This window comes from Engystomops pustulosus, chromosome 5 (assembly GCF_040894005.1).
Source record: "Engystomops pustulosus chromosome 5, aEngPut4.maternal, whole genome shotgun sequence".
Classification (NCBI taxonomy): Eukaryota; Metazoa; Chordata; class Amphibia; order Anura; family Leptodactylidae; genus Engystomops; species Engystomops pustulosus.
This window is the reverse complement of record NC_092415.1, coordinates 143,243,907-143,264,614: the sequence shown is the minus strand read 5'-3', so window position 1 is coordinate 143,264,614 and position 20,708 is coordinate 143,243,907. Positions and strand designations below refer to the sequence as shown.

Here is a 20,708-nt window from a genome sequence, read left to right as displayed (position 1 = left end):
GGACCATTCCTTTTGGTGATCTGTAGGGGTCTCATCACCCGTGGATAGGGCCTAACTTTTGTTTGTGGGAAAACCTTTTTATTCACAGTAAATGGATCCAAATTTTCACCCGTCTAGAGGTCTACTACCTTGGAATAGCCTTTTATAACCTGTGCCATAATTTAATCCATATATCCAACCCCATACCATTTCCTACTGCCTTCGACTTAAAAAAACAGCTCCATTCCACGCCATCATTAACTCCAATCTAGACTAATGCAGTATCCAGGCTTACTTAAACTTTCAACAAGAGTCACTATACACTACTGTATTGTTAGGCAGATCTATGCATAAAATAATGGCAGGGACAAAAATGTTACCGGTATCTTATAATGATAAATGTAACCAATTATCTATAGACACCTATGGCGTTGTTAAATATGGACACAAATCCATCAAAACCATAACTCAAAATTTTTGGACAATAAAAATATTTATCATTAAAGCAATTGTCCATGATAAGAAGAGAAGGTCTGTCTTCCAGAAACAAGAACTCTTCTTGTCCATGGTACGTGTCTGGTATAGCAATAGCCATGACAATGGAGCTAAGCTACAAAACTGGAAACATCCCATACCACTACTTATGGCAAAAAGAGGAAACTGTTATATAACCCTGAACCCCTAAAAGACCACAAAGTATAACAATGCTTATAAAAAAGAGCATGCAAATAGGTAGAGAACAATAGGGCAGATTTATCTAGCATTGGCACTTCATGCACCAGAGCTTGATGTTGCCCCCACCCCTTGGGTCGCACCAGATAAATTAAGAGGCTCTGTTCCCTTTATATACATATATGCGTTGTGGTGTGTGCACTATTCTGCAGGACGTAGAAATGTGCTAGATCTTGCACCTAGACCTGGTGCAGGCTATAGCTAGTGCGCAGGCACTGGGCATCGCTGCCCCATGCTGTCACACTCTGCTGCCTAGCACCACCACAGTAGACTCTGTACCAGGAATTGTGAATAAGTAACAGTTGGTTTGTAGGATGGTATTCAGGTTTACAAGCCATGATAAATCCCCCAATGTTGTAGAAATATTTTATTTACTGAACCATAGCTTCACAATATAACAATCTGCACAGATGCACATTAAAAATTAATGTAAATCTGGATTCCCTGTATATATCTTTAGGATTTAAGGTGATTTTTTTCTTCCTCAAAAACTTTCAGTAGTCGAGGTTCAGTAAAAACTTCTGGTCTCCAGCAGCTATGTTATTTCCCTTCATAAGTCTTAAATTGACTGCATTATCTGGCACCAAAGGAATCTTCCTCACATAGTATGTGTCTACAATTAGATGCCCTTTTCGGAAGCAAAAGCTGCTTTTGGCTGCAAGCTTTTCAGAAACAGATATAAATTTGATGTACACTTTGTGGCCTTTTGCTTTTGACCCGATAAAATACTAAAGGACAACCAAAATACCAAAATTATACTTAAAGGTAGATTTTAAGCTCAAATTACAAAAATATATAGGCTTGCACACAGCTTTACACACACAGCTTTGTTATTTTACAATTGTATTTCAGCTCGCATTTTACTGTAGGTCAAGGTTATGATTTAAGTAGGTAAATTATTTTTTATGTATTTACTACAATTTCATCCAGGATCTATAAATCCTCAACAATTTGTAAGATGTAAGTTAACCCCATTCCACCAATGCCCTATTTTGTTTTTGAGTTTCTGTTTTTTGATCCCCTTCTATAAAAGTCCATAACTGTATAAACTGAATGTTTACTAACTTAATATCTAAAATATAACTTTAGTAGGCGTAAATGATCTCTTCCCTTCTTTCTTTTCATGATCATGAATATGATCTAGCTAAAAATAAAGGATTTTAATGAGTAACAATCTATTAAATTTAGGGCATTTTCACATAGTAGTACAAAGCTACAAAATACTATGCACAAACTGTAAATGCTAAACTAGAAAATATAAGTTGCTTGAAAGAGAACCCTTCATCAGAAATTTGCCAAATAAACCTCTACCTTTATGTTAATAAGCAGCTGAGCAGCTTCTAGGTTATGTTTCTTTCATGGCCGGGTGTAGTGGCATCATCCAGAATAAAGTTTGAATTGAGGTGTGAATTTGTTTTTAGAATTGATGGTCCTGCATCCAGAGACATCATTGACCAGATCTCCAAAAATGTCCAGCGCATCATGTCAATCACTGGTTTGGGGGTGTTCAGAGGCAGGGAGAGCTTGACTTCAATATTAAACTCTCTGCCTCCTTGACTTTATACAACCTTTTAACACCTGACTTCAAAGTAGATTTTCTTGATGATGCCACCAAGCTGGAGCATAAAAGAAACAGGGAGCACTCACCGGTTTGCAAGGTGCAAAACACAAAAATGACAGCAAAACGGCCATAGGATTGGATGCCACCACACCACAGAGTCTCCGCGATGTCCCTATGCCTGCTTTGCTGTAATTAAGGAGTTTTGAAAACTGGTGAATGCCCCCTATGTATTTGATCTCAATACTGGAGGATTTTCTGGTACTTTATCATGATTTATCATTATTTATCCTTTAACCCCAAGACTCAGATTATGTAGTCTGATATTGTGCTTAGACATTGTTCACGTGAAGCAAATTGGGTAGTGCTGATACTTTTTACTTGTCGTTAAAGTGAGCCTGTCACCAGGAATGTCATTTTTAGCTGGTGACAGCTGGTTACAATTGCCTATGCTATACAGATTTTAAAAATGCCTTCGTCAGCATACAAACTAATTTCAGTACTTTATAATAGTTTATTTCACATTATCTCACTCCTTGCCAGCAGCATGTGATGAGTCTTGGGGAGAAAGCAGCAGTCTGTGTGTACTTGTGTCTCATCATAAATCTTCCTCTCCTCCACACCATCCCCCTCTATTCCCTGACTGCTAAAAACAACTGACAGGAAGTGGGACGAAGTGAGGAAGCTGCATGAGCTTGGAGACATTCCTGGTGACAGGTGTGTGCACATCTCATTGGTTAGGTCACCCATTTATACATTTTCCTTTTTACTCTTTCTTTAACAGACCCACAAACTGCCAGTGGTGAGGTTGATGGGGTAAATCTAGAAGAAATCAGAGAGTTTGCTAAAGCTTTTAAAATCAGACGCCTTTCCCTTGGTTTGACACAAACGCAGGTTGGACAAGCTTTAAGCGCAACAGAGGGTCCAGCTTACAGCCAGTCTGCCATCTGCAGGTAAGAAGACATTGTGCATGTGCAGTATTTTATCGAAATCAGCCAGGACAGCATTTTAACCTTCTTGTATGTTCCGAAACTACATATTGCTACAACTTATAAAATAGTTAACATAGATAATTTACTATTTAAACATCCATCCATTAAAATATATTACTATTGCTATATATAGACTTTAAGAGCTGGATAATCAAAACACAGAATTTTAACACACTGGTGTTATAGAGTGTAATATTTAGCAAACACTATGAGATGATAGACACTCATATCTACCCCTCTGCTTGCTTCTCTTACTACCCTGTTAAATTTAATTAATTTTAATATAATAAAATAGCAGAAGGCTTTGTATAACCTTTTATGCATATCTATGTTGATACATATATTTCTTTGGCTATTACACAAAATAGTAACCCCCAAATAATTCATGCATTCTATTTGTTAATACATTTCAAGTAGAAATGACTGCGGAAAGTCACTATGCAGATTTCTAGAAAAGTAGCTCCAAAATGATGAGGGATACCATTATTTACTAAATACTAACAATTCAGGAGCAGATTTTTTTTATAACTACACTACTGGATATCTTTTACCCCACTGCTGGTCTTTTACATTATTTCCATTTCCCAATCCTATGTGATGACAAGGTATCTATGGGGATAAAACATTAGATGGCCACATAAAAACGACCTATTAGACAGTCATTTAGTCATGGCCTGCTGTAGAGCTCTTACTATGTTCCCCATGAATGTTGGCTCTGCCATCATTAACATGGCAGAGCCAATACATCTGAGTTTAAACAAACGAAAAAGCAATTTCTTTTTCTCCCTAGCAAACCTGTTTAATATTTTGATGTCTCATTAACTTGATCAGATATGGGGGCCTATGATGTAATTGGTGGTTTGCATGTGACCCATTACATCCATTTTCTACTGATACAGTGGAAGTAATTCATTGAGGCTGGTGTTTTGAACACCACTTATAAAATTGCCCCAACTGGCGCGCCACTGCTCATATCCATTAAGAGGCTCTGGCCTCTTAGTGAATATGACCGCAAACTCCGCCAGTTTGTACCAGTGGACCAGGTCTGAACTGGTGGAATTTGTTTGATATAGTATATAGATAAAAAGGTCTGTATATCTGTCCGTTTTCTAGCTGCCCACCGTGAAATGCCCAAAGCAGCATGCGGATTGGAGAAGCCAGAAAAGTGTCGGTAAAGGGGGGATTTATGTGCCTTCTCGGGCAGAAAAGTGGCATAATGAATCTCCCTCAGTATGTTGCAAAAAACATCAGAAGAGTGCAGGACCCCCATAAACTGTATAAATAAAAAAATGTTACTTTAAAAAAACATGCAATAGTGAACCAGACACAAGACGTATTCCTACGTATTCATGCAACAATACATTATTTATATGAGCTTTATGAATTAGGCAGTAAATACTTTGGAAAAGGGCTTCCATTGTTCTCTGAGACCTTGGAGTCTGTCACAAAAAAGCCAACCAAATCTGAGCTCATTTAAGTGGATTTTGTTCTTGGTGATCCATGAAATGCTCTGTCTCTTTATCCGCTCTTTATATTTTTAATGTATTCCCTGTAGAACAGAAGTGTACTTTTCCCGCAGTTTAAGACTAAGGTTATAAATAACATCAGTATGGGGTAGTGAGCTTGCAGCTCACATTTTGCTCAATGAGTTTCCATAAAACCCATTGATTGTTGTTAAATACAAAAAGCTCCATAGGATCCTCTCACTTCTATGGCATCCCCTACTGTTTTTTCTTATAAGATACCTCCCTGTAGAAAATAACCTTTATTCAGTCTATACAAGGATACCACTGCTGGGAAATTTGTTTCATGACTTGTATATTGTTATACCAAATCTCATGTAGTGAAGAATCAACACAGATAAGAAACACCAATGATCTAAATACTACCTCCTTTTCTGTTGAGTAACAATTTGGGATTTTCTCCATTTCCCAGTGTAAAGCTTTAAATGCAATATATAACTGCATATTCATTTACTGTTTATACCATTTACATGGGGTATAAACGCATGCACCACTGATGTATCTTTGTACATACAGTGTATATTTCTGGTAAATATAATGTTAGTGTGTTCTATACTTATATACAAATATTATAAATCAGAGAACAATATAGTCCTATGTTACATCACATTATCTTATAATATATGAAATATAATAGTGCATTATGATAGACAACACCTATCAAATAAAAACTAAGTGTCCTATAATCATATTGGATAGATAGAATCAGAGAGAATAGCCACATATTAGGATTCATGTCATGTCAATATAATCCTACAGTATCATAAGTACAGGTGAATGTAAAAAATATATATCGTATCACAAAATGCTGCTTTCTCCAGGCTAGTTTCTCCCTCTTCCCATTCTTTAAGTACTCATTTACTCTAAATTCTCTTCTAAAACTGCATTAGTCTTCCAAAAGATGAACAAGGAGGAATAAAATGAAAGCAAACTTACAGAGGGGGCTTGAGGGAGAGAAAGGTAGTGACACAAACACCAAGTATGCCATATACAAATGTACAGCATACATACATACATACATCATAATACAGTATACATACAAACCATATACTGTATACACATGCAGCATACATACCTCACAGACACAGCATATATATATGTCTCATATATGTTGTATACATATAAGGCTTTACAATGTGCAGTTTTATATCGACAATGTGGGCCCCATAGCAGCTGCTACCACTGTAGGATCAATGAGGCATCACTGTCCCACTCTGAAGCCTTAAACCTCTATACAACCTCACAATAGGGCATTTTTTCGTATAGCAAGTATTTCCCTGAAATTATTGATTAAAGGTTATGCTGAACCTTTCAGCAGACAACATTTTTATACAAAAAAATGAGGGTTTTAGTAAACAAGCCTACAGTATGAAATACATCTATAAACACTAGTGTTGTGAAAAGTATTAACACTAAAGTAAGAACTATGAGGGACATTAATCATTATTTTTGGGTCATTCTTGACTTTTTTGCACAATTTTTTGGCGCAGTCTAGATTTGTTTCTAATTTGTGACTTGCAGGCTAAGTTATGGCATTAAGTGGTTTGAGTGCCTGTGCCTTATTTGACATAGTGAATGTGTGTGCTGCAGGGGTTTTGCACTGTATCTATCTTTATTTTTGGCCCAAAATGTAAAAAAAAAGGCAGAAAAAAAAACGCAAAAACTAACCTGCTCTGAGCAAGTGCACTTGAAAAAGAACCCTTCACATTACTGGATAAAAAGGTCAATGCTTCTCAAATAAAAATTAACTCTATGCAACATGAAAAATCTATAACTTTTTTATTTTTCCATGCAAAGAGTTGTATGAAGACTTATTTTCTGCGTTACAAATTGCACTTCATAGTGATAGTATTTAATATTCCATGCCGTGTACTGGGACAGGGTATGAAGAAGGGGAATGGGGGAAGTGTGTGTGTGTGGTTGTGTGTGTGTATAGGTGAGCTGTGTGTGTATAGGTGAGCTGAGTGAGTGTGTAAAGGTGAGCTGAGTGAGTGTGTATAGGTGAGCTGAGTGAGTGTGTATAGGTGAGCTGAGTGTGTATGTGGAGCGCTGTGCTTTAGTGCGACCAACAGGGATATTTTAATTGGTATAAAATATATTTTTCCTTTTTTTGGAAGCCTAAATCTGGGGTGCGTCCTATAGTAAGAAGCGTCTTATAGTCCGAAAAATATGGTAGGTTTTATAATGTTTTTATACATTTGCAAATGGTTTTCGTTCGGCCACGCCCCCGATTTCCGTCGCGTGCATGCCAGCGCCGATGTGCCACAATCCGATTGCGTGCGCCAAAATCCCAGGCCAATACAGGGAAAATCGGCGCAAATCGTAAATATTCGGGTAACACGTCAGGATTGGGCCCTTAGTAAATGACTCCCTGTATGATTAATGTCCTCCTATATTCCTAGGTTAAGAAAGTGGCTCTCAATGCACAAGCACTAAATAAATACGAACCTACTGACACATATATACAATATCCTTCCTTACTTTTAGTCTTGTCTATTTATTAGTGTAAAAAAAAGTTAAGGATGGTGGAATATTTAACAAAATACATATGAAATCAAAAGACTAAAATTATATGTGTCAAATATTTTTCACAAATAATACTAAACTCTGCTCCTTACCTCAACCCCCTGGGGGTGGGCGGGGGCAACTTTAGAATTTTAAATGGGAACCTCCATTTTTTATTGCAGATTCAGATTCCCCGGGGAAAATTTACATTGACTTGGTCTAGGTCTTTTTCAAATTTAGTGAAAGATGCCAACATTGAAATGTCTGCAAAAAATTTTTAATATATTTTGATAAATGCTCATAAGATCCAAAATCTGTGAAACTTTGATTCCCCCACCTCGCCCTCAGTTGATAAAAATACAGTGCTAACTTTAGTAACATAGGATAGATTTGTCAAATTTTTTTGTTTTTGATCGAATGTGTATTTCTCAAGATGTCTATATTTTTTAACATTTTTTACCCATTTTGATTTTCAGTGATTACAGCGCCATCTGTCAATTCAATGTGTTTTTCCCGGGTAATCCGAATCTGTAATAAAAATTGGGTTTCCCATTTAAGATATTAAAGTTGCCCCCCATTGGTAGGGATAACAATCTCCAAAAACAATTGAAGCAGAGGTAAAATGGGGTCCCAAAATCCTCTGGGTGAAAATATACAAGAAAACCTGTTACTGGTACTGAAATATACAAAACCTACTCAAAGAAAACCAGATTTGCACAGAAACGTATTGCTGTTAAGCATAAGAAAAACTTTATTGAGTATATAAAAAATTCATGCACGGGATAAAATACACAGAACAGACATTTGCATATTAGGAGGAAGCTAGTTAGTGCTGGAAAGGAGGTCTAAAAACAACAAGGAGGCAGAGACAATAACAAGGTATTTCGTAGGTAGATAAGGTCAGTCTAAAGTGCCAGTAAAAACAGTAGTAAGGTAAAAGTAATAGTGGATGGTAGAATCCTGTATATTAATTACCTAGGCACCAAAGGTATGTGGCCTCCAAGGTAGATGAACACCCCATTTTTTATATACTCAATAAAGTTTTTCTTATGCTTAACAGCAATAAGTTTCTGTGCAAATCTGGTTTTCTTTGAGTAGGTTTTGTTTCCCCATTGGTAGGGGTAGGGGACCAAGTCTGTTATAATTGGATAGCTTTTGAAAAATATTTGACAAATGTATTTAAAATTTTTCAATCTGATGTGTATTTTGTGAGATATTTCACTGTCCCAACCATTTTGTTACACCCTGTATGTACCAAGACAAGTGGTGTAATATGATCTTCTTTGCAGAAAAATTACTGTATATACTCGATAAGCCAAGACCACTAATTTTAATACAAAAAACTGGAAAAATGCATTGGTCACAGCTCCCTTTTAGTATTTAGCCTTCCAGCCCCTGTAGCTTATAGCCTGCCAAACCCTGTTGTATATAGCCTGCCAGCCCCTGTAGTATATATCCTGCCAGCCCCTGTGGTATATATCCTGCCAGCCCCTGTGGTATATAGCCTGCCAGCCCCCTGTAGTATATAGCCTGCCAGCCCCCTGTAGTATATAGCCTGCCAGCCCCCTGTAGTATATAGCCTCCCAGCCCCCTGTAGTATATAGCCTGCCAGCCCCCTGTAGTATATAGCCTGCCAGCCCCCTGTAGTATATAGCCTGCAGCCCCCTGTAGTATATAGCCTGCAGCCCCTGTCCCCAATATAATGCCTGTAGGAAAAGAAAAGTATACACACCTTCCAACGCCCGCTTGGCAGGTCCTCTTCTATCCGGCATCGGCTCCATCTTCCCGCGGTGTCCATCGCAGGGATCGTGACCTCAAATGCTCGCTGACATCATAGTGTGTGCCAATGCCGGCACACACATTAAAACATCAGCGTGCAGATGAAGTCACGATGCCTGCAGCGGTCTGGGACACGGAGCCGATTTTGGGGCCATGATGTATGGAAGAGGACCTGCCCAGGGGTTTTGGAAGGTGAGTACCCTTTTTTTCTTGACTCCAGAATAAGCCGAGTTAGTGTTTTTCAGTACATTTGTTGTGCTGAAAAACTTGGCTTATACTTAAAGGGGTATTCTCGTCTCGGCATTCACATTCAGTTTCATTAATCTTTCATATATAAACATTTCTTCAATTGGATGTTATTAAAAAAAGTGTTTCTGTGTGAAGATAATTTCCCATAAACATAGCCATGTTGTCCCTTAGAAACGAGATAGCTTCCTCGGTTACGACCACGTCACATTTAGGCAGCAGTGGCCAGACATGTACTATTGAGCCCTGCCTGACCACCTGGATTCAGCGATCATTACTACAGGACGGATGTGGGACATGTAGCAATTCTCAGATATTTCATATACAAAACCTTTTTGTTTATTTGTGCAATCCCTTCAGCAGAGGAAGCCGTATCCGAGGAAGCTATCTCGTTTCTAAGGGACCAATTCCCTACATCTATGGAAAATTATCTTCACAAAGGAATATTTTTTTTAATAACATCTAATTGAAGAAATGTTTATTAATGGCAGATTAATCAAACTGAATGTGACTGCACAGATGAGAATACCCCTTTAAGCATATACGGTACTTGACAAGTAAAGCAATCATTATTTTCAAAGCAACTCACTTTCCTGATTTCAAAATATCTAGAGCCAAGAGATAAGGTAAGTACACATGAGCGGATTAAATATACATACACTATATACATATGGCAGATGTGGGCTATACCAGCAAACACACTACTAAATTATTTGATAATCATTCCTAATGGCTGGGTTGTGTTACTGTAGTTCTGCCTTCTGGAAATTTACCATTTGATTTGATGCCTTATTAACCAAACAAAAAGACGATGCTGTAGCTACACTGATGCAGGAACATATCTTGTATAATCCCCGAGCTGACTGTTTTTGCTGAAAAAACAAATATAAAATGATGATAATGAAGCTCTGTTGCTCCTGTGGCTGCTCGGCACTTCTCCTCTCACATTAAGTATGCACTGCTCCGGAGAATGATGTAATCAATGTGTTGTACCTGACAGGCAGAAGTAATCAATTGGTGCACCATTCCCCAGCTGCTGTGTATGAGTGATCCAGCTCATGTTGATTAGTCCTGTCTGGACAGTTCAGAAAGCTCCATGTGATGTGTATATCAATGGCAGGCTGAACCAATCCAGCTTTCCCAAGGTCCTGAATGTTGTATGTTTTTTCAGCAAAATCACTCTGCTCAGGGATTAAACAAGATATGATTCTGCATCAGTGTATCTACAGCATTCTCAAAGTATGTTTGGTTCACAATGCATGAAATCAATTGATAGATTTCCTTTAAGTCATTAATTTCCCTTTCTATATTACTGGTTGTTAGAAATGTTGCATGTCTGTTATTAGTATTGTATATCATAGAAGATAATGTCCTTGTTTAATACCTCTGCCAGTCCATTAGTTAGGCAGGCAGGAAGTCCCACCCTGGCAGAGCATCAGTGTAAGATTCTTCTTTTTCAATTTTCCCCTCAGACACACCATCCTGAGAAGCCACTTTTTCCTACCACAGGAAGCCCAAGAGAACACTATAGCTAGCAGTCTGACAGCCAAACTGAACCCTGGCCTTTTGTATCCTGCCAGGTTTGAAAAGCTGGACATCACCCCTAAAAGTGCCCAGAAGATAAAGCCAGTCCTTGAGAGGTGGATGGCTGAGGCTGAGGCCCGCCACCGAGCAGGTATGCAGAACCTGACAGAGTTTATCGGCAGCGAGCCTTCAAAAAAACGCAAGAGGCGCACCTCATTCACTCCACAGGCCCTAGAGATCTTGAACGCCCATTTTGAGAAGAATACACACCCTTCTGGACAGGAAATGACGGAAATCGCTGAGAAACTGAACTATGACCGGGAGGTTGTGCGGGTATGGTTCTGCAACAAGCGACAAGCTCTAAAGAACACAATAAAACGTTTAAAACAACATGAACCAGGCACAGGAGTCCCAATGGAGTCATTAACAGACTCAATGGAAGAAAATTCCTAAGACATTAAAATTGAACTGTGAAATTCCTGTTCATCATCCTTGTAAGTAAAAGACTGAAAAAAACACAGGTGGACAAACCAATTTATTAATATACTGTGTCCATGAGTTTTCCAAAAACATTACACAACACTTAGTGTGTGTGATAGTAGTTCTGAAAAAAAGACAATTTTTTTCTATGGACGTTAAAAAAATACCAAATAACTGAATACATTGTATGTATAATATGACATTGCGAGCAGTGTTTGAAAAACAAAATGTTTTATCTATGTAAAAAGAAAACAAGCCTGCCACCTGGAGGATCAATTGTAGACTTTCAGGTTCTAAAGTGCTCATTCACTTCGAATTCTTCACTGATAACCAAAGCCAGAAAAAATGGTGTTGCAAAGCTAGATTGTTGGACTTCTCTATAATGAGTTTAGTGTTGTGTTACACAATTCATTGTCTGTTGTGAGAAACACATTTTCTAAAATTTTACATTTTTAAATTTTAAAGTTATCATTTGACACAATTTTTTTTTCCAGACATACAACTGTGTTACAATGCAGTTGTTGATTACTTTAAGGCAAATGCAATTTTTATATGATAATAAGTGTGTGACTTATATTTGGTCTGTATAATGCAGTGCCAATGCATTTTGATTTTATCAATATGTGTAGTTTACTAGTTCCACAAGGAAATATCTTCCATTGAAAGATTATAAGAGAAGAAATAAGATTTCTACAATTGTGTTCTGCAGCCATTTTTTGTATTTTCTCTCCAAAGTTTCTTAGCCAAAGAAAAATATTCAGAATCTAAAGGGTAGCTTAACAACTCCTAAATCAACCCAGAAGTAATAGCATCCACTATGTAAACTTTCCAGACATTGCTTTCTTTTTTCTAAGTGATCTGTTATTTTAGAAAAATTTATATTTTTAACTTATGCAAAAGAAACTTATCAGTGCACCAGGGGTAGAGGCTGTGCACCCATTATTGTCTTTCTATGCATTCTTTCTAGAAACGATGATAATCTAAAGGGGGTCATTATCTTACTCTACTTGTCTTTTATTTTATTTGAGTTTTACAGATTTTAAGTTATTTGATTTATCTCAGTGGGTGATATATGTGGCAGCTGAATCAGTTGATTTTCTTTAGTCCACATCTAAAGCTATATCAAGCACAACACTGAAAAATCTGTTGTGGTGGACGTTTTATAGGCAGTGTAAAAGACACAAATTTTGGTGCAAATGGCAAAGTGGTAAAAAAGTCACAAAGATAAGAGAAAAAAAGAAAAGCCTAAGATAAAAGACCCCCAGGTGTATAAAATATATATTTATGTAGGCTAGGACTGGATAAGATAGACAGGGTGCACCTAACGATGTCACCACACCTCTAATGCACCAAGAAGATAATTTGCATAAGATAAAAAAATACATTTTTGTAAAATTATAGACCACTGGGAAAGGGCAATGCTTTAGCCTCAAAGCTTAAAACGTGTTCTTCACAGTATTGTCCGTTGAAGTATGATCTGGGAGCTGTTAGATTTCCTTTTAAGAAAAGAAGCAGCTCAAGAAAACAAACCAAATGGAAAATTTAAGGAATAAAAGGGTGTTTTTCACATGTGCATAAATATCTGTCCAATGGGTAATGCAACTAAGGCATTTATAACATAAATTTCGCTCAGCAGAAACAAGAGATTTTTGTAGACTGAAATCAATAAGTGACAAGACCCTTACAGGCATGTCCTTACATACCATTCTACCTATAAAGTTTGTGTTTAAACCTAAAAATTGACATTCATTAATATTGACATCTGGAGAATATTAATATATTGGTCAGTAACATCAATAGCATAAATGACATTATGGTACATGTTGTGTCGTCAGAACATTTTGGTGACTGTTACATTTTAGTTTTCTATAGATACATAAGCAGGAATTTATCCAATGCCGGCACTCATGCCTTGGTGTATGATAGCCCGGCAAATCCCACCAGGTCCGGCATAGTTTTGCATAAAAAGTTTTGTCTACCCACTCCACGAGCAGCCATGCCCCTCTACGCTCCTACACACCCGCATGGCATATTCTCTATAATTTTTACAATTATATCAGCATTTCTATGCCAAAAACTGGTATAGAAGCCCCTTGACTGCTCATGTAGCAAATATTGCAACACTAGCAGGAGCAGATCCTTTCCATTGAATATTAAGGCACATTTATCTGTTTATGACAGAAATCTGTTTTATGCACCAAAAAGCTGTCTATAACATCTTGCACCACATTTATGAAGGGTTTTAGACAGTTTTCTGTGACTAGATAAAATTAGGCGCAGAGTTCCTATGCATAGTATTTGACTCTATTTATGAACCTGCAAACCTGAAAGTGGAAATATTCAGCTCTGGATAGATGTGTGACTGATAGTTTCTCATGATAGAGTTCATCCAATTGATTTCTAGTTTCTGAACGATGGAACTCCTTAGGGTGTGGTCACATGTTGCAGTTACAATTGCATCGCAATCAGCTTTGAGGTGGTTTTAGGTGCAGCTTTGTTAATTTAACAGGTGAATGATGTGAACTGAACACGTGAATTTGATTTTGAAGGGAAAACCACAAATTCCACAAATTTCATTCACCTGTTCAACAAATGTTACATTTAGCTGTTAACAAAACAAAACAAATTAACAAAACTGCACCTAAAACCACCTCAAAGCTGATTAAGGTGCAGTTTTAACTGCAACGTGTGACTGCACCCTTAAAGGTGTTTTCCCATGAAGACACGTTAGGCCCACGGGATAGGGCCTAATTTGCTGCATAGAGATTAATGGAGCAGAATGGTCATGCGCAGCCGTCTGCTCCATTAGTCTGAGTAGCAGCAAGGGGTAGGTCGGACCCCTTGTTTCTGCAATCTGTGGGGTTCTCAGCACTGAGACCCCCACCGATCAGCAAGTTAGACCCTATCCCATGGATACGGCCTAACTTGTCTTTGTGGGAAAACTCCTTATAAGGTTTATTATGTTGGCCAGAAATTACTATTGCACAATTATATTTACCTCACAAATAGGGTTATGTAAATTTAATTTCAATCACAAAAATCTTCAATTATTTAACCTTTTACTAGTAAACTGTGAAAAGCAAGCTGTCATCAGGACACATATTTTCACCTAATGAAAGGATCCTTCAGCCTTTTTACTAATTCTTAGTCTTATTTTATAATTAATATTACTACCTCCACTCTCTTTTAAAAGTATATAAAAGTATTCTTGGCACCCTGTCAGCAAACTGGATCGAGTCACAGGGGCGTTTCATGCAGCCGTTAGCTGACCCAGTGCTTCAAGTAAATCTCGGCCATCTCAACTTCTGCCAGAGGGAGGAAGGAGCATATGATGATATGACAGCAGGGACTCCAACGAGCCTGTAACTTGATGCAGCTTGCTGGCAGGCAGCCTGGTATACTGTTATCAACTTTTACAAGTGAGTAGAACAATTAAAGTAAACCTACCACCACGGATCTACCTATTAAGGTAGATCCGGTGGTAGGTGCATCTAACGTTTGTAAGGATAGCCCTTTTAGGGCCTCTCTTTATAACCTTTTGAGGGCTAATCCTTTACTCCACTCTATCTTTTATAATCTTTTATCAGGGTAATATGCAAATTTTCTAAACGGGCTACTGGGGAGTGGAGTAGCTGGACCAGATATCTTCAGCGTACAGCTCCTTGTAGCTCCGGCTTTGGAGCCGAGATTGCGCAGCCGCCGGCCTGCGTTCTGCGCATGCGCAGAACTCCGGCTTCACGAATGAGTGAATTGAAGATAACTGGTAGGATCAAAGAGGCCCCAGTAGCCTCCTTCAAAAATGTGCGTATTACCCCGATAAAATATTATAAAAGATAGAGTGGAGTAAAGGATTAGCCCTAAAAAGGGCTATCCTAACATATGGTAGATGCACTTACCTTCGGATCTACCTTAATAGGTAGATCCGGTGGTAGGTTTCCTTTAATGTTAATGATTAATGCTGGTTAGGAAAAAGTGTTAAAACAGCTATAGGAATGTGTCTTTATATCCTGATGATAAATTTAAAGTAGCAACAATATTTTCAGAGGTATTTACTGTTGCCATATACTACTGGCCTATCATTCTAGAAAGGCTGTAAAGCTTCCAGAATGGATATATCCACAAATATATGTTTGTATATCCTAATACAGGTTACAAATAGAGGTTATATAACTATACATTTAACAATATGTGCCAAGTGAAATTTAAAAAAAAAACAAAAATCACTTTTTTCTGCATTGAGCCCCTGAATCAGTTAAACACAATAACATTTTTTACCGTTTTATAATTTTTTATTATGTTTTTGTATTCTTAAAATGTGATGTAATGCTTCCTATCTTCATTTTTTAAAATTTTGCAGGCATAGCAAGAATAAAAACTCAAATCAACAATGGGAAAAAATGTACATATGTAAACCATAGTTGTTTGTAGCCAATTATTGCTTTTAACTTATTACATTGTCAGTTTTGTAAAAAGAAAAGAAAGGAAAAAGGTATGAAAAAATGCACTCTTATTTTGTATATTTATTTTGGTAATTTATTTTGTTTAATGCTATTAGTTCTCTGTGTTTTGGATACTCTAGATTGAATGGACACATTTATAGTTGCATTTTATTTCACTTTAAAATGTTACATCTATTGGTTCATTCCATACAAAGAACCTGCAAAGCATTGCAGCTAATCAGAAAATAATCTCTTCATGTCCACTCCAGAGCTGAGACTTTTTGTAATGTAGACGCTCCGCTGAAAAGGTCCTGAACATTTAATCTCTGTAGGCTTTATGAACATTACTGCCACTATAGGGGTGATACCGGGATGCCCGGTGTCTGAAACCCATGTTGCCTAAACAGATAATTTCTTAATGTTCAATCTCCCAAATAAAAAGATTTTTAATTCAAATAAATTAACAACTTATGGTTGGGCCCATTTGCCTAGAGAAATTTGAAATGACAAAAGATGGTTAGGGTGGAAATGTGCAAATGCTAAGGATTTTGCATGGGTCCTAAATACTTAAGATTATCGGGACAGAACCTGGATGCTCTTAAAGGATGAAAAACTCAAAAGCACTTAAAGAAAATCTACCATCAAAATCCATCAAGATAAACCAGATAAACCATAATTACTCACCAGATCCAGTGACTGTGGTTATCTTCTTATATTTGTTAATCATGGCCCCCTTCCTTCTAAAATAAACTTGTAAAAGTATGCTAATAAGCTTGAGGGGCTTTGAAGGTGTTTCCAGAGCCAATCCATGATGTCTTTTACAATGAGCAGAGCAGGTGTCCCCTCCTCCTGTTGCCGCTAGATTACACAGGAAGAGGAAGGAAGGTAAGACATGTTCTGCTCATTGTAACAATAAGTGAAAATACATCACTACATGGAAACTCCTCCCGGAGCCCCTAAGGCTCATTGGCATAATTTTAAAAGTTTATTTTTCTAAGGAAGGCATGAATAACACATATAAGAATATGACCAGTCACTGTCCCTGAATCTGTGAGTAAGTGTCCCAGGTTTATCATGCTTGAAATTGATGGTAGATTTTCTTTAAACACAATTAAAAACCAATATACAATTAAAAAGCAATATATAAACTTACCTGCTTCCAGCAGTGAACTACCCTCAAAAGGGGGGAGTTTCAGAAGCTTCCATTGGGCCACAAGTGCTAAAGACAGGAGATACATTTATTTAACTCTACTTAAAAGTTGATAATCCCTTTATTATTCACAGATGCTGCGTACTGTTGGTTATAGATTCACAATAAAAGTTTGCTACAGTGCAGCATTTACAATCACTATAAGACTTCCACTGTGGATATTTGCAGTGAGAAGTACATGTTGTGTGCTGCATTAGAAAAAAAAACTCATGTCTTCCAAAATTTTCCAAATTTTACTTAAGGAAATCACTTGAAACCATTAAAACAATATGATGGACATCTACTACCAGGACCAAGGATTGTAAACCAATACTCTAACATTAAAACAAAGGCTTTACAACTATGCAAATGAGTCTGAGGGGCTCCAGTCTCCATTAACACATATGGAGCCCAGAGCCCCATGGACACATTTGCACAATTCTAAAAGCCTTTGTTTTGTAAAAACCAGAGCATAAGAAGCTAAAAGAAGAGCTGATGTTTGCAGAGCGGCACACACCAGGTTGTGTGCTTTGTGTGCAACCCTTTATCCCCGTGGTAGAAGTCTTTTAAAATATCTATTTTAACTGCATATATTTTTATTTACAATGTTTAGTTTTTAAATTTGTTAACTTAAATAAAATGAAACACCAACTTGAGAAATAAAAGGAAATTTCAAGCATAATTTATTTCATAGAAATGGTCACACAATGTATGCCATTAGAGCAAGCTACAAGAATAGCTCATAAAAATCCAATTTTACAACTAAAGGGTTCAGCACACAAATGCATGTGATTCTTCTATGTTTTGAGAATCTGTTGTTCTCCATTGTTTTGACATGTCTTTAAGTCCATACCACTGACTACATATGGCCAAAAACTACACTGATGTGCATGGAGACTAAGGGCCATTTCAGACCCCCAAGTTCACAGTGTGGGTTCAGTCCATTAAGTCAGGGTGACCCATGGACCGAGTTTTATGCAGTGAATATGGCTTTGTGATCTGGCCCTTAAAAGATGTGAACACAGGAGGCCTTTAGGATGACACAATGGGGCACATTTACTTACCCATCCGGAGGAGTTCACAGAAATTGTCCGACAATGATGCTGTCCGGCATGTGTCACTTCCCCGCTCAGGTCTGACGGAGTTCACCTTCTTCTTCCTGGTGCATGTAAGTGCTTGATCTTGCGACACAATTTGAAAGTTAAATCCTGCGCTCAGTACGTATCCGTCAGATTGTCCGATGGCCCGCTCCCGATTTCTGTGCCGCATGAAAGCCATCACAATCCGATCGCGTGCGACATAATCCCCTGTTAAATATCTGTCACAGCCGTGCAAAACCCAGAAAACGTCAGAAAGTCAGACGAAGGTGCGTCTGCGGACCCATAGTAAATAAGCCCCACAGAGTTTCTTCATCTAGATCAGTGATGGAGAACTTTTTAGAGACCGAGTGCCCAAACTAAAATCCACTTATTTACTGTGAAGTGCCAACACGGAATTTTAAGCAGTAACTTATTGCTACCTGTTCTTCCACATCATTCAATCTTATCAGCCCCTGAGCCCACCAATACAGTTGAAAGAAGGAGGAAAAATTCAGACTATCATTGGAGCTTCTCTCCAGAAGAAGAATGAAGGGTCCAGCAGGATGACCTCCAAAGATAATGAAGCCCCTTCCACACCTTCTTACTTTTCCCGCAGTATCAAACAGCCAATGGAGTATTGCTTTAAAGTCGCGCTGAGAGCAGCATCTCTTAAGTTTCCTGGGACTACAGGAAGATTTGGTGGATTTGTTCCTGTCTGGTCAACTCTGTCCTGGGGTGAGAACCTAAGTGCCCACAGAAATGGCTCCGAGTGCCACCTCTGGCACCCATGCCATAGGTTCGCCACCACTGATCTAGATCTGTAGGGACAAATGCAACCATGATATGACGTATAGCATATGGCCTAAATATAATGTATCTGTGGCATATTTCTGTTTTTGTACACAAAAAATGGATCTGCTACATTACAAAAACTCAGCGTTCTAGTTTTATCTTTTTTGGACAGACTATTGATGCAAGTTTTGGTTTCTCAATAAATCTAGATAGACATAAGACATGAACATCAATGAAAAAGTAGAGGCGTATAAAACTACACAAGCTATAACCAAAAAGACAAACATAAAATGCCTTTGCTTGTCATAATGCTGGACCAAAGCTCAATGTAAGAAGGTATATGCACATTGTATAGAAATGGCTAAATGTTGCTGACAATCTTGCAATATTAAGGTGTGACATGGAAAGCAGAACATACATGTTCCTCATGGCATCACAGCGCTGCTCTTCAAGACTCCAATATTGTAGACATCAGTGTATATACAACACAAATGGCTTAATTCCTGCATTAGAACATTCATGTCAATGTATCCACTCCTGGAGAGCTTTTATTATTGACGTTTACTCAATATATTTTTTACTGTGCGTGTTTCATTTGTAATGCCACTGTGACACACCAAAGGCTCTTCTCATTCTATGTGCTTAATATCTACAAAATGGTCAAACAGGTCGGAATAACACAATGCTTCAGTTTCTCATTTCCAACACTTTTTGTGGACAATGAAAAGACAGCACTGAGAGACAAATGACATTTCCACAGAATGTGGAGTTTTCACATAGTGGACCTGTGATGTGGAAGATAAGCAAAAACTTTTCTGGAAGCTCCTTACTGCTCTGACACTGAAACCAAAGCTGATTTAACTGCACAGGTTGCTTTAAATTTTATAGACTGGAACAAAACTGTAATTAATCTAGAGCAATATCTGTATGGTCAGTAAAGCTGCACTTTGTGTATTTCTTAAAAGCTTCAGATCTGTCACTTTTAATTTGTACCATAAGAATAAAGAATTGTTTGACATGAATTGTGGTTTAAAGTTGACTTTTTAGTCATTTTCAGTATAATATTTATATATTTGTACATATTAATTAGCACTGTTTCTGCACATAAATTAAGCTGCATGGACACTGTTGTAATATTATCCTGCAAGGGGCAGTAATTATAATAAAAAAATTTCATTTGTTTTATTTTATAATTCCTATTGTGTCTTCCAAGTGGCTCCTAACATTGATGCTCTGTTGTCAGAGCAAACATGGCAATGCCTATGTAATATTTAACTTCACCTCTAACTGGTGCTCAAATAGGATCCAGTATGAATCCAGATTCAATAGTAAGCAGAATCTGTACTCACTGTTGATATTGCATCCAGATTATAGTGCGGATGCACAACCTATTACAGTACAGTGGATGGACTTATCCCAATCTTATAAACACACTCTTCATTAAAATCTGCATAATTTCTACAGCAGAAAATGAACATCCTGTGTATAATAAATCCACAATAGAAATATGCTTCTGCTATGGATTTCATTAGTTAATGACTTAAATTCTGCATTGGAATTAACATTTTTGGTGTATTTCTTATGCAGACCTGCTTATATTGTCTATAAGCCAATTAGCAGTGTAGTGTAGCAAAAGGCGTAAACTTTTATTAAACACCAGAGTTCTTGTGGAACTCTGAGTTAACAAGTGTCTCAACCTTAACCTTATGCTAAATATTTAGTCACAGCTCAGATCCTATACATTCCTGAACCCTCTGCACACTGTTAGAGCCCAAGTCTCTGAAGTACTATGTCTGTTAACCCCATAGCGCAATAAGACGTACCCTTATGTCTTGCTGCGCATGGGGGAGTATGAAGAGGGCTCACGGGCTGAGCCCTCTTCATACTCACC

The 20,708-nt window shown here is 37.7% G+C and overlaps 1 protein-coding gene across 6 annotated transcripts in view; it reads left to right on the top strand.

Annotated features, from left to right (window-relative positions):
* The window catches only part of POU6F2 (POU class 6 homeobox 2), a 325,692-nt gene extending 305,730 nt beyond the window's left edge, over positions 1 to 19,962 (top strand). For 5 of the 6 annotated variants that reach the window (XM_072153276.1, XM_072153277.1, XM_072153280.1 and 2 more), the window contains exons 9-10: positions 3,054 to 3,222; positions 10,787 to 19,962. In XM_072153276.1, the coding sequence (XP_072009377.1) occupies positions 3,054 to 3,222; positions 10,787 to 11,291 (674 nt within the window). In that variant the 3' untranslated portion in view covers positions 11,292 to 19,962. The remainder of the gene's footprint in view (positions 1 to 3,053; positions 3,223 to 10,786) is intronic. The other variant, XM_072153279.1, reaches the window with a different exon arrangement.
* The last annotated feature ends 746 nt before the right edge of the window (positions 19,963 to 20,708 follow it).